Source organism: Azolla caroliniana, unplaced genomic scaffold (assembly GCF_043228905.1).
Source record: "Azolla caroliniana isolate FFs.n. ecotype wild unplaced genomic scaffold, voAzoCaro1.0.p SCAF_12, whole genome shotgun sequence".
Lineage (NCBI taxonomy): Eukaryota > Viridiplantae > Streptophyta > Polypodiopsida > Salviniales > Salviniaceae > Azolla > Azolla caroliniana.
This window is the reverse complement of record NW_028230447.1, coordinates 8,287,930-8,302,910: the sequence shown is the minus strand read 5'-3', so window position 1 is coordinate 8,302,910 and position 14,981 is coordinate 8,287,930. Positions and strand designations below refer to the sequence as shown.

The window sequence follows — 14,981 nt, the reverse complement described above, 5'->3', positions numbered from 1 at the left end:
AGTGACTTTCATCCTCTACCATGCCTTCATTGCATACTTTACATGTCTTCAAATTCATTACATTTTGATACCATGATGCAACTTCAATACCTAACTTGTGAGATCGAGTGTGAAGTAGTGTAAGGGCTCTACAAGCATTACTACTCATATTGGTAATGAGATAAGATTGGATAAGATCAATAGGCATTCTTACTTTATATTGAGACTAACATTCAGGGTTGACATTTGCAATGTAGTATTCTAGCTTTGTCCTCTTAGCATCTTCCCACTTCATCCTTAATGATTCCACCAACCTTTCCTCAATCATTACATAATGCATAACATCACCCGAAAGCTTTAAAAGATCATCCACACCCCATCTTCTAAACCATTTCCTTATGTCAACAACCCAATAGGATGAGGGAATCTTACTCTTATGATTCTTTTGTAGTTTACATCCAACATTCCAAGCAAGATGTGGTAATCGATGATTCGGCATATTCTTGACTTTTGTAATGTATTTATATACACTTTGTAGTGCAAATCTTTCTATGGGTCGAACACCTATTTCCAGGAGCATAACTTGGTAAGAGGTAGTGCATTTAACTTCTAATTACCTCCTTAAAAACATCTTTTGAATTTTCTCAATCTCATTCCATGCATTAAGGGAGATAGTGCCACCCCATACTTCTACTCCATAAAGCAATACTTGAGTTACCATGGCATTGAACAACATTAGTTTTACTTCCCATCCACAAGTATCATTTTGGTTGCATTGGTTCTCTAAAAGGTAATATGATCTCCAACTAGCTTGGAGCCTAGAATCAAAGCATGCACTCCATTTATTTGTGGTGGGTACATCAATACCAAGATATTTAAAGTTTCAAACAAATTGTATATGTTCACCTCTAAATGTGAGCATAGGGTAATGATGAGGTTGGATGGTTTGCACTACCATCGCAAATTGGTATCAGAGCAAGGTTGTAAACTTCAAAGAAAATGGAATACTCATTCGGAGGCATGTTCAAGCTCATCGGCTCTAACTACTCAGTTTGGAAATCGAAGATGAGAGACATGTTGGTGGTTAAAGATCTCTGGCTACCGGTATAGTTTGGAGACAAAAGACCAGACAAGATTGATGCCATGACCTAGGAAGTAATGCATATGAAGACGACAACATACATAAGATGCTTCATTGACATGAGCCTATACAATAACTTCAAGAGAACAAGGATGACATCCTTTGGGAGAATATTGGCATTATGTTAGAGAACAAGAATATTGTGAATCGAGTCTCGGTATTCCGGAAAATAGTGAGGCTCAGGTATCAGGATGGAGAATATTGGCATTATGTTAGAGAACAAGAATGCTATGAACCGAGTCTCAGTATTCCAGAAAATAGTGAGGCTCAGGTGCCAGTATGGCAGAGCATATGAATGCTTTCTAGGGACTAATAAACCAGACTACCTTGCTCGAAGTACCACTAGCCAACGAGGTATTGGCATTGTTGTTGCTCGGATCCCTTCCGGATAGTTGGGAGACGTTGGTCATCACAATGGGCAATGCCAGACCGGAAGGGTAGAACCAACCCAAAGGCCTTAATTACCAAAACCGACTCAAATTGGGGAAGAGGCCGGAACAGAAGTCCCTAGAACCGGGAAAAGTTAGGGACGAGATCGAAGTCGAGGGGGAAACCTACTTGTTTCTATTGTGGGAAACCGGGATAGCATTTCCAAAAGAACTATTGACACTTTTGAAAAGCAAAAAGGGGAGCTGACAAATCTGAACAGAAGAAGATTTTGAAAATAAGAGGAACATCAACAATTGCGACAAGTGAAGAGGAATTACTGCTCATCACTGAGGAGAGTGAGCTACACCTTGTCAACGATGAAATGATGTTGGTGGTCGACTGTCGAGCATCATTTCATCTGACCTCTGACTAGAAGTGCTTCTCACCTTACAGAGCCGGAGATCACGACTATGTAAGGATGGGGAATGAAGGATCATGCCAAATTGTCGGCATAGGAGTGTGGTTGACAACATCAACCGGGTGCAAGCTGTTGTTGAAAGATGTCTTACATGTTTCAGAGGTTTGACTGAACCTGACATCAGCCGATTGGTTGGATGATGAAGGCTACACGAGTAACATCCGGAATGACACAATGACATTTCGCAGAGGAAGCTTGATCGTGGCATGTGCCTAGAAGATCAACACCTTGTACCTGATGCATGCCCGGATATGCCGGGAAGAAGTGAACATTGCATCTGACACTACCAGTGAGCTGTGGCATAAGAGGTTGTGTCACATGAGCTAGAAGGGGATGTAGAGACTTATCGAAGATAACCACATTCCGGAGGTGAAGAACGTGCAACTTGAGAAGTGCATTGATTGCTTGGCCGGCAAGTAGAAAAAAACCTCTTTTCAGTCAAGACCACTGATGAGACGGAAGGCACCGCATGAACTTGTGCATACCGATGTATGCTCCGTGAGTCACATGTCAGATTGCAGTACTTCGTGACTTTCATAGATGACCACAAATAGAAGTTGTGGGTCTCCACGGTTGGAAGCTGAAAGCAATCCGAGCGGACAATAGAGGTGAATATCGAAGGCAGTTCGAGGATTACTCTCGGTCGAAGGGAATTTGGCTCGAGTACACCATGCCGAAGGCACCGGAGCTTAACGTCCTGGTTGAGAGAATGAACCGGACCGTAATCGAGAGAGTCTAGAGTATGCTTGCACATGCCAATCTGTCCAAGACATTCTGGGTTGAGGCGCTGATGACATCAATGAATGTGATAAATAGATCACCCTCAGCATCCTTGGATGGAGATGTACCACACATAGTGTGGACTAGCAAAGACATTTCGTACCAGCATCTGAAGGTGTTCAGTTGTCTTGCCTATGTACATATCACAAAGGAAAAACGGGGAAAACTAAACCCGAAGACTCAACGATGCATATTCCTTGGATACGGCGACGATGAATTCGGCCACCAACTATGGGACTTAGTCGACAAGAAGGTCATTTGGAGTCAATACATAGTCTTCATGGAGGAGAAGACTATTGTCGACTAGGAGTTGGAGAGGACCACATCCTCCCGAACAGTTGGAAGCCGACAATCGACCAAAGAACTTGGAGAGTCGATCGAATTCGAATTGACAGTCGGAAGCCAGTCGGGAGTTGGATTCAGTCAGGGAACTAGAATGACCGAAGGTCCGAACACCAAAACTAGACAAGTCCCCGAATCAGATCCAAATGAAGAACCAACTGAAGAACCAGTGGCCGAAAACCAAGGAAGAAGATACCCTCTTATAGAGAGAAGGCCCCCTCGAAGATTTCCGGATGAAGAGCATGTTTTGCTAATGACGAGGGGGAGCCAGAGAGCTTCAAAGAAGCAAAGAAAGACACCCACAACCACAAGTGATTAAGTGCCATGCAGGATGAGATGGATTCCCTGCATGACAACCACACATACAATTTGATGGAGCTGCCGAAAGGAAAGAGGGCGCTCTGAAATCAATGGGTGTACAAGTTGAAACCAGGATACGCCGGAAATCCACCGGGGTACAAAGACTGCATTGTGGTGAAGGGCTTCTAGTAGAAGAAAAGAGTGGATTTCGACAAGATTTTTGCTCCAGTAGTGAAGATGACATCCATCCAGACAGTTTTGAGCATAATGGCAAGCATGGACCTCGAAGTCAAGCAACTAGATGTCAAGATGACATTCCTGCATGGTGACCTTGAAGAGGAGATCTATATGCAACAACCGGAAGGATTCATCAAGAAAGGGAAGGAGAACCTGGTATGCCGGTTGAAGAAGCGCTTATACGGATTGAAGCAAGCTCCTCGGCAATGGTACCGGAAGTTCGACTCCTTCATGACCGACCAAGGATATCACAAGACGTAGGCCGACCACTGCGTGTTCGTGAAGAAGTTCGACGGAGGAGACCTCCTAATACTCTTGTTGCACGTGGATGACATGTTGATCGTCGGACGAGACCATATCAAAATCGGGACGCTGAAGAAGGCCTTTAGCAGGTCCTCAATGAAAGATATGGGTCTGGCGAGACAAATCTTGGGGATGCACATAGTCCGGGACTGGACAAAGAAGTTATTGTGGCTATCATAGGAGAAGTATGTGAAAAAGGTGCTCCAGAGGTTCAACATGGCGGATGCAAAGTCGGTCGGGTCAACACTTCCGACAAACTACAAGTTGTCCGCGAAACAAAGCCCGAAGACAAAGTTGGAGAAAGTTGAGATGATGAAGGTACAATATGCCTATGCCATCGGAAGCCTGATGTACGCAATGTTGTGTACCCGGTCGAACATCGGATATGTAGTCGGAGTGGTGAGCCGGTTCATGATCAATATGGGAAGAGAGCGCAAGACTGCCATCAAGTGGATCCTTTTGTACCAAAAAGGCATCTCGAGCATGTGCCTCCGATTCGGCTCAAGTAAACCCCTACTGGAAGGCTTTACGGATTTGGACATGTCGGCTAATGTAGATACCAGGTGGTCCACGTACAAATACATCATGACATATGCAAGGGGAGCGGTATCGTGGTAGTCGAGGCTACAAAAATCCGTTGTTTATCTATGGAGTAAAAGAGGTGAGAAAATTGGGCCTTGAACCCAAGAGATAGTGTTACTAGTAGTAGTGGTGTAACAATTTACCACTAAGTTAAGCTAATTGCGATAAAAGAGATTAATTACTCTAATTGCGATTAACCTGTTAAAAATTTTTGAAACTTGAACTAAATTGAACCGAACCATGAAATTGTTAAATCGAACCGTTTAAAAAAATTCAAACTGTTAAAGCTGTGGTTACATAGTTCGGTTTCGGGTTTTGAACTTAGGAATATCTCATTATTTTAAATTTTACTGTTTTAAAATTTTAAAGATTTTCCTAAAACGTGAGAATAAGGCTTGAAAATGAAAATATTAAATTTTTAAATTGAAAAAAAAATAAAAAACCGTTTCTAACAGTTTTAACCAAACCAAAACCGAACCGAACCGTTTTAAAAAACCCGAACTTGAAATTGAACCGAACCGAACCATTTTTTAAAACCTGAACTTGAACTTGAACCGAACCGAACCATTTTTTAAAACCTGAACTTGAACCGAACCGAACCAAACCAAACCAAACTGTTTAAACCGTTAAGCCGCGCACTTGCGATTGTTAATTGTGATAAAAGAGATTGAGAGAGAGAGTTTTCATGATTTCGCGAAATTCCACACCACTACCCTCCCATCTTTCCTTTTGGTTTTCCGTAATCTCACGCGCCATACCCCTCTCCTCTCTCTCTCTCTGTGTTCCCTGCTGTTCTCGCAAGTGAATTAGGCAATCAAATCTGCGATCTTATCAGATCTCAGTGTTTCTGCGTAACCTAACCATATCGCCATTTGCCATTTTCCATTCACCATCACCATCACCATCATCATCATCATCATCATCTTCTTCTCCTTCCTTCATCTGATTGATTCACTGATACATACATATATGTTTTCCAGGTCAGTTTACTATTTATTCCATAGAGAGAAAGAGGCATTGTCTGCTTGTATCTTTTGTTAATTCACTTTATCTTCCTGGAAAAACAAAAAGAATGCACTCTCAGTTATCATCAACACCTTAGTAGACAAAAAGAAGATCTATACGTGTTTGTTAGAGATAGAGGGAGAGGCTATGATTGACGGAAATGTTCTGCCTTAAAATTGTGGCAAAACATGGTTATTTGAATTCCTTAGATGAAAGAAAGAAAAGAAGGAAGATTTTGCAACTTTATAACAAGAATGATTTGGAAATCAGTATTCTCTCTGCAGTAAAGACTTAATATCTTTATTGAGAAAAATGATTGGAAATCACACATGTGTGCGCGTATCTGTATTTCACTCATAACCCAAGTTTGAGAACAGTAAGTTAGATGGGTTTTTTTTTATCTCTCTCAGTTCCCTAGTTTGGAAGACTAGGTACTTATGCCATTAGAGAGTCCCTTCACTGTTTTGATTACAGTAGAGATAATCAATCTATCTTCTCAAACAAGTAAAAGCAACTTGCGAAAACTCAATTTGGGAAACACTGAGCCTCTTGTTTTCCCAGTCTTAACTAATACTCTCTCTGTTTCTAGAACAATCAAATAGTTTTAGATATCATACAATAGAGAGAGTATTCAAATTGATATAAAAAATCTTGGCCCAACGTCAATTCTATTTCTTTCCTTTCTTTTTACTACATTCTTCCAAGATCATTTTAGCTCGAAAATTGCTTCGATGTTCATGTCATCAATCTCAATCTTGTCGACATTTTCCAGCTGAGGCAATAATCTTGAAACATCATCCTGAAATCCTTGTACCAGATCTTCTTTCACTGGCGACTTTTGTGAACTCTTTTCCGTTGAATTCCTCCTTGATACTGTACGATGCCTGTCCTTCCGATTCTTGGTAAGTGATACACTCTTACGTCCCTCACTGACATTGGCCCGTTGTACTTTTCTTCCAGTTACAGTGGTTGAATTTTCAAGCCGAGCGACCTTCCTTGCTTGTATTACCTAATATTCAGACACAGTAAATAAAGAGAACTCACAAGTTTAGGTTCCGAAGGTGGTGTGATAAATTATGGACAAAACTCCAAGAGATAAATCTGTGTCATTGTTTTTTATTCTCCAAGTGGCCTTGGTGAACCCCCAAAATACAATTTATTTGCACCATTTGGCATGTTATAGGGTCATTTATCTCAATAATATGTGCTATTTTGGGTCATCTAATGAAAACTCAGGGATGTATTTTGGGAAATAAAAGTAAAACCCAGGGATGAATCTCTCGGAATGTTTCCTATAAGTAAAACTACATATATAATTTTCCAATACATCTGCACTGTTTCAACTTTCAAGAGACCAACAACTTACATATTTTTCAGCCTGGTCGTCTTTATAAAGCATCAGGAAATCACCTTCTTGAAGATTATGGGTCTTTACATAGTCTCCTACCAAAACAAATGAAAAAGGTATAACTAGAAGAAGCATGACACGAAATTGTAATATGTATAACAAATAACCATGGTGAATAACAATGTTCAACACTATATATACATGTGTGCATAGTTGTTAAAAAAGTGTATTCTACGTTTAGAATACTCTGAAGTATTCTACATGTATTCTATGTTTTATAACTGCCATTTTTCAAATTTTCACGTATTTAACAAGTATTTATCATTGCAAAAAAGTTTAAGATCTATTTTGAAAAAAATGATTAAAATTTAAGAAGTATTTAATGTATTTTACAAGTATTCTACACATATTCTAAGAATTTAATGTCTTTTATCGCAAAAGTACGTATTCTAAGTACTTTTTTTAAAAAGTTAGAATACTTGTAGAATACTTAGCATACGTATTCTACACGTATTGTATGTTAAGTATAACAATGCATGCATGTGTGCGTGTCTGTTAGTGTATCACGCATACATAACCTAGTGCCAAATATTCAAAATCCAAATGTATACAAGATAGAGAAAGTGTGGGCACATACTAGTATTTTCAAGCAAATACATCCTACTCTTGTTATTCGGCCAAAATCTGCATAGAAGAAACAACTATATTTATTGAGTGTTCATACTCATATCTCAGCAACATGTTGACGTGGATTATTTGAAGTCCTCGTAATTTCAATTCTTTTTACCTAAATCGTAAGTACCAAATTCGAGAATCGACAATATCCTCCATAGACAAAGTTATGCCTTCCCTTGTAGTGAGATCTGGCAAGTGTGCTTCAGCATCCCTCTATTAAAATAGAACAATAAAATCTCTGTAAATGCTCAATACCATATAGTAAAATAAAATTTTCAGAGACATACTTTGAAACTCTCAAGAAAATTGCTGTAGCAAACCCATTTAACTTTATTCATGGATTTTTTTTTCTCAAGGTAATACACCCATGTTTCTCTGATGTGAAAGTTTATAACTAATAGCTTAGGCTTTAAAAGAATATGGAAGATACACCTTCATTTACCCATATATTACTTCAAAACAAATCTAGCTGTGGCTGCTCAAACTAGTTTTTCTTGGGCTAGAATTTGGAGGAGAGGCTAAAGTTAAGAAAATCTTAAAAGTCTGAAGAAAATCCAAAATTTGCTTGAACCAGTAAAAGGGATCTGTTTTGAACATAAAAATTAAAGTTTGTCTTGAAACCCAAAAATAATCTGAACGAAAAATGGTGAACACTTTTTTGAACATAATAGAAAACAAAAATCTGAACAAAAAAGTGAGATTTGTTTTGCAAAAAAAGTCAAAAGTTTTAAACACAAAAAATAAATCTATTCCTTTGGGGTTGTTCTGGAGAGAAATAGGATTGTATTTTCTGGGTAGTGTTAAAGCGTCCATCACTCTAGATTCATCCACCGTTTCCCCTGAAAAATTTCTTTTTTCATCTTCTGGAATCTGTATTTTTTTCTTTTGTTTCATCTGAAACAATTCAAATGGAATTCATTTTTCACCGTTTCACCTAATACATTTCTTTGTTTCATCTTATGGAATCTGTATTTTTTTCTTTTGTTTCATCTGAAACAGTTCAAATGGAATTCTTTTGATTCACCTGAAACATTTCTTTTGTTTCATCTGTATTTTTTTCTTGTTACATTTGAACAACATGACCCTGTGCCTTTATTAAGAAAAAGGGACATTAATCTAAGCGTGACGGCTTTCAATCACAAGTTATGAAGGTAAAACAGATGAGCTAAAATCTGGTGTTGTTGACACAAACTGCAGCAAAAGGCAAAGTAATGGTCGCATACATAGCTAAATAATATAATGGGATAAGTAGCTATATGCTTCCTACGTCACACAGGCAATAGATAAATGGTATGTTAAAATGTTTGTATGTGTGATGGGGCAATGTCACAAACATAGTAATCAGTGTTACAGGCTTGACCTGTATGCATGACCTTATCTTTTCCCTTTCCACTGTGGGAAGAGGTTCAAAAGGAAGCAGATAGCGTCAGATGTACAAAGGCCTGTTGCAATGAATCATGGATGAAGCAGATTCATTAACTCTCCATGGTGGAGTAGTTCAGATGGAAAGTCCCAAGGAGGGTACCCGTCTCGTTGGTTACAAGTAGTTGACATGTCAGCTTTAGTATGGCTAGTGAATGTCATTGACTTTGATACTGTATTTTCTAACTTGCAAAAATACAATACTGACATATAAGGGAAGTTTGGGAAGTGGAATATAGAGAAACAGAGTATAGGTTGAGAATAACTCATGAAAGTTGGGCATTTTCATGAGGAGCTGGAAACGGAAATAAAAGTGAAAGAAAGGACCAGACAACACACAAGAAAAGAGTTTCTTAAATAAATGATGTTTTAGTAAAACAGAGAACTCAATTGAACAACAAGCCTACATGTTGGTGGATGGTGTAGAAAACGGTATTGAAGTAACACACAATCAACCTAAGATGTTACTTAGCCTCCAAATTTGTAGTGAAGGAAATAAATGATAAGATTTGACAAAAAAATATTAATCAGGGGAGGTACTTGGTGTTTGAAATCAAAACCTAAGTAGGAGTTTTGCATTCAGTGTACTTGGTACTTATTTGCATGTTAGGACCAATACATTATAGGTTGAGTACCATAAACAAGATGATGAGATAACCTTTATGAAGTACTTATTCCTTCAAAGCATGTATAGGTAAGTTAGCCTTTTGACACAGTGATAAGTGATGGTAGGACAAAACAAAGAGTATCAAGAAAGAAAAGAAAAGAAATCAAACAAAACAGACTTGATATTGAAGAAATTACACTTCTGGGGATGTCACAAAGGGATAGACTTCGTAAGGAGGGGGAAGGTCTCATCCTTGTCTAAGACCTACTCATGATAATCTTTAATGAATGATCTGCAATACCATCTTCAAACATATAGAGACCCACCACAAATGGACCATGACAAATGTTTGCGATATTTAGCACATAGTTCTGCACGTTTTATTCATCCCTAATAACTTATGCCATCATGCTTTTTTCTTAAACCTTTCATTAACTCTTAGGAAAGTGAGAGAAGCTATTGAACCCTACATCTCACTAGAGCCCGAGCAATTTGGTAATCAACTAAATAGAAATCGTAGAACTTTAATTTGAACTCATGTGAAAATTTCATTCACAAATAACAAGAACTCAATTCCGTATTCATACCAAAGGTTAGGAGCTTTCATTTGCAGGCTGCGGTCCATTACTAGTGTGCACTCATAACCTCATATACAGAGATGAGTACCCCAATTTAGATTATTTTCATGGTTTGTGTACCATGTTTGTATGAAATCTGGATAGAAAATGATTCGGAATGAAATTTTAAATGATTGCATGGGATCTCCATCCATAAAGACATCATCAAATGTACTTCTAATTCTAGTTTTGTAACAGATTATAGAGTGTCTCTTTATATTTCCCAAGTGAGTGGATCTGACCACTACTACACAAAAGTTTGCAAGGCTTTGAGAAATGTGAGAAAATATGGAATTAGAATGCTCCTGTAACTTCTATAACTCGTAAAAGGATGTGATGCACAACCCTCCTCAAAGAGGGTTCATGCATCTCTAAAACTCTGAATAAGCTGAAGAAACACTAGTAAGATTCCTGGGCTGCATAGAGTTTCCTGATCATATTGTGCTGCTGGCCATATTGTTTCTGAATTCAATAAAAGATTGTTAGATATATTGGAAGCTGAGAATTTGAAATAGACGCGTAACAGATCTGTGAGAATAAGGCACAAAGAATTCTGATATTTGATGAGAATAATACATATCCACTCTCAAATAAGCTGAATCTGAACCTTATGAAGCTGATTCAAAGATTTGATATGGAACTTGGCTAAAAAGAAATTTGATGCATTACAAGCATCCAATCATAAAAAACCCTAAACTTAAAAGATGATAAGCTTATGGTTATGTAGAAGTCTGATGCATTCCAAGCATCCAATCATAAAAAACCCTAAACGTAAAAGATGATAAGCTTATGGTTATGTAGAAGTCTGATGCATTCCAAGCATCCAATCATAAAAAACCATAAACGTAAAAGATGATAAGCTTATGGTTATGTAGAAGTCTCTTGCCTATTCTTACATCAGAAAGCAATCCTCAATTGCTCAAAAATTTTGCAGACTAGTAGGTAGAAATATATGGGAATCTAGAAAGCTTGTTAAAGTTAAAATGAGAAAGACATAAATATAGCACATCCTACTAAAACGTTTTATTAAGAAAACTTCGATGCATCCCAACGCTAGATAAGTGTTGAAGAAACTGACGGCAGGCTGAGTTGAATTGAGAATTTGTGTCAATAACGCTATATCTCCCGGAGTTGGTTTAAATAGCTGGGATCACAACAATGGTCTGATGAAAGAGTGGAACAAATGCATAATTTTGAACCAAATCAATCTATAGAATATTAGTTCAGTAAGTAGAGCGCTCTATGAAGAAAAGAGAGATTGTTTGCATGCCGTCAAGAACTCCAACTGAGATCAGAATAATAAAGATTTTTAATAGAATATCTTCATCACTATAATTGGTATTCCTCTTTCTTAGTTATCATTTCTTTCATGGTCAGTTTTATGACTGAAACATAACCACAGTATTATAAACAAACATAGCTAAGAATTATGAGAGTTAAAGTTTGACATATGCAAATTAATATGGTACACAAAAGTATAACGTTATCTGGAACTCAAGGAGCTACCGATTATTGAGTCTGAGGGGTCAAAGACAAAATCTGAGTTACAGATTTCTTAACAATTTTTAAAACCCATCAAGATGACAACAAAATTAAAGTAGGCATTAAATGCAAGATTCATGTAATCTCGTTTGGACATTCAAGGCTTGAATACTCTGTTTGTAAAATACAGCTGAGCAATCAATCTCTCCTAATGGATGAAATTTTTTTGTGACTATTTCTATCATATATCATATGTTGGAGACCATAACTTCGTTAGAGGCTGTTTATATTATGTATAGCTGTTAGCATTAAATATACCTACATTGAAAAACATAGATGATGGACCATATTTTTCAAGAAAAAGTAACTCTGGAAGAATTAACCCTTACCTTGGGCAACACAATCCTTCCCAGTGTTCCAACATCACTGGGTTTGAGCTCCTTCTGCAACAAGAATCTCAAATTTGTATCTATGCCCATCTTCTGCAATAACTCATAATCATGAACCTATGATATTTCACACAGAACAACACACTACCGTGGGTGCTTAATGTTAAGAAATCAAGATACAAGAGTTATACATACCAACATGTATGTATATCTGTGTGTACCCACAATTATGCATATATTTATGTATGTAATATATTATACACTCATTAATACATAAAAATGAAAAAAATACCTTTTCCTCAGACGTCGGTGTTTGTTTCTCTTGGGAAGCCACCATCTGTAATGCCAATGTCCGATCCAATGCCTTAATTCTTGCTGGTTGTACGCGTGGAACCTCCTGAATTGGAAGGCGGTTTTCAGCTATTCGGCGCTTCCGAGCCGCACGTGTTTTTGCAGTGGGAGATCTCCAATGTAAATTGCCCAGGTCATTGGATACGAAAGAGCTTGATATGCAATCATCCTTATGGACTGTATTGCCTTTGTAATTCACCATCGTTTCTTGTTTGAACATATTATTAGCAAGTGATGATGTTGCCTCGGAAGGCAATGGCATCAAGGGGGTTGTCATCCTCAATTGTGGGCTTGGACTTGGACAAAACAACGGGGTGCCCATAGTGTGAGAGTCACGAGTACGTTGTGGATGAAAGCTGAATCGAGGTGTACTCAGAGACACAAGTGGTGGTAGTCTTCCATGATCGACCACATTTTGGTTATAGTTAATATACACGTCCCCTGGAGATGGGAATGTGGCAAGATTTGAGGATAAGCAATTGGAGAATATACATTGTGTCCCAAGTGTGGGGGCACATGAATCATTAATTCGAGAAGAGTCGTTGGCTTTCACATTGCTGAGATTTTGGTTCAAAGTGTCGAAGGATGACAAGTCTTGTAATTCTGGAGATCATAGAACATTTTGTGTGACGTGTTCATGAATTATGAACTTTGTTGATTAAATCCAACGAAAAAGTGACTTGAAAACTATGAATTACAATAGGGATACTTACAAAGAAAACAAGGCTATACATGAATAATGTAGATTCTTGTTATATGAAAGAACAGAACACCAAGACTTGCAAGGAAAAAATGGTTGATTGACAGGAACTGAATTCAGAGAATAACCATTTGAAAACTTTTAGTTTCTTACCAATAGCCAAACAGTCCTTGAATGTGTCATCAATTGCGACTAATGCCTCAATAGGATGATTGTCTCCTACACCTTCAAAATACATCCGAATTACAGTATTACTAGACAATGCTTTTTGTTTTTCATTGTTTACATGAAAAATGAAAGAATAATTTTGAAACAGATTATTAATATTATTTAAAGGATATTGTTTTTAGATTTCTTCTGTACAATGAAGGCAATCAGCATAAAAAATAACTCAAATCAAATATAGAAAAGAATTGCATGGTAAAGATGCTTGATATATTTGGATATGCTTCTGTAATGTAAATATAAAATATTAAAAAAAACAAGCCTTGTTATACAGTAAAAGATGTCTTAAGCAATTGCTGAAGATACTTTTTGGTTGATTCCTTATCTGAAGTAAAGGTCAAAAGCTAGACTAAAAACCAAACTATCATAATAAAAATGAAACATAAAGTGAACTTACTGGCGACTGAACAGTCATTGAAAGTCTCATCAATTGCTATTAGATTTCTGGTTGATTGCTCAAGATTTGGATCTTGAACATTGTTGGACCATTGTTGATCTTTACTCATTGGGCTATTATTTACACTCCTGACATCTTGTTGAAGTTCCATAATACCATCACAATCAATGCTATCAGCAATTAGACCTTTGTCCTTACTAAGTTTCGAGCCCAAATTTACATGTGCCATTTTGGAAGCCATGAACCCATCCTCACACGTTCCTCTAGAATCCTTATAAACATCTGATTCACCACAATACTCCTGGGGTATTGAAATAGTTTGTGATGTGAAATCAAGAGGAGATTCAACATCATCCTTGCAGTTTATACTCAAGACACCACAATTCTCATGGTGATTAGAGGTTGTCTGTGATGTGAAATTGTTATGATCATCTTTGCATAGGATATCAGTACTTGTAGTATTAGTAGAAGCAGCAGCAGCATTAGTAGTAGTACCTAAGGGATTATAATTCTCATGGAAATTTGAGGTTTTTTGTGATGTAAAACGTTGAGGCTCAACATCATTCTTGCATAAATTAATACTAAAGACATGGGTGTTGGAACAATTCTCATATTGGAACGAACATGTTTGACATGATGTGAAATCACAGCTCTCGAAGTGAAATGAACTTGTTTGACATGATTTGAAATCACAACCCTCCTGTTGGAATGAACTTGTTTGTGATGTGAAATCATGAGGTTCACCATTGACTTCCATTGTATTATCCTTGCACCCCAGCGTACCTGAGAAACACTTCTCAGATACTGTGCTGTGATCTATGGCAGGGAATCTCATTGATAAGCCATTAGACCCATGACAGTCCACCATGGTGTTTTTGCAATTGAGAAGAATCTCATGATCTCTAAGCCACATAGGTTCATCCCGCAGCCAGTTAGGGGTTTCAATTTCCAACATGGATGACAAAATATCATGATCTGCAAAGTCATGATGCTGATGGTCATCATCATCATCATCATCTTCTTCTTCTAATCCCAATTCTAATTCTTTGACATAACGATGATTGTTTAAAGACATAAATTTTGGTAAATCTAGAATGTTGTTGAGATTTGCAAAGGTGAGATTTTGAGGGTTGCTAACGGGATTGCTAGTGTTATTATGATCATTGATGTTATTATTATTATTATTGTTGTTGTCATCATTATTTGATGAGATAAAGAATGTAGGGAAAGGTGAGGAATCAATATCTGACAT

The 14,981-nt window shown here is 37.6% G+C and overlaps 1 protein-coding gene and 1 long non-coding RNA gene across 6 annotated transcripts; one reads left to right on the top strand and one right to left on the bottom strand.

Moving 5' to 3' along the window:
- Nucleotides 1-5,311: 5,311 nt before the first annotated feature.
- Nucleotides 5,312-14,913, top strand: LOC147857027 (uncharacterized). 3 transcript variants are annotated; one of them, XR_015530596.1, is made up of 4 exons: nucleotides 5,312-5,491; nucleotides 6,232-6,980; nucleotides 12,004-12,257; nucleotides 12,360-14,913. It is a non-coding gene; the product is annotated as an uncharacterized LOC147857027 (long non-coding RNA). The 3 variants fall into 3 exon arrangements; XR_015530595.1 differs by lacking the exon at nucleotides 12,004-12,257 and having other exon boundaries at nucleotides 14,555-14,913; XR_015530597.1 differs by lacking the exon at nucleotides 12,004-12,257.
- On the bottom strand, nucleotides 5,854-14,981 carry LOC147857026 (uncharacterized). 3 transcript variants are annotated; one of them, XM_087328461.1, is made up of 8 exons: nucleotides 13,730-14,981; nucleotides 13,261-13,332; nucleotides 12,349-13,010; nucleotides 12,057-12,173; nucleotides 7,652-7,752; nucleotides 7,502-7,548; nucleotides 6,883-6,959; nucleotides 5,854-6,525 (listed from the first exon to the last, which is right to left on the bottom strand). In XM_087328461.1, exons 1-8 carry the CDS (start codon nucleotides 14,979-14,981, stop codon nucleotides 6,223-6,225), a joined length of 2,631 nt encoding a protein of 876 aa, XP_087184587.1. In that variant the 3' UTR covers nucleotides 5,854-6,222. The 3 variants fall into 3 exon arrangements, 2 of the variants coding, with proteins under 2 accessions (XP_087184587.1, XP_087184588.1); XM_087328462.1 differs by having other exon boundaries at nucleotides 12,057-12,149; XR_015530594.1 differs by lacking the exon at nucleotides 7,502-7,548 and having other exon boundaries at nucleotides 6,485-6,525.

Excerpts from the sequence above, each read along its gene's own strand:
- LOC147857026 (XM_087328461.1), bottom strand. The coding sequence starts at position 14,981 with ATGTCAGATATTGATTCCTCACCTTTCCCTACATTCTTTATCTCATCA. Across the intron at positions 13,333-13,729 it reads CAATGACTGTTCAGTCGCCA|GTGTAGGAGACAATCATCCT; the intron begins GTAAGTTCACTT and ends TGTATTTTGAAG. Across the intron at positions 6,526-6,882 it reads ACGACCAGGCTGAAAAATAT|GTAATACAAGCAAGGAAGGT; the intron begins GTAAGTTGTTGG and ends TCTGAATATTAG.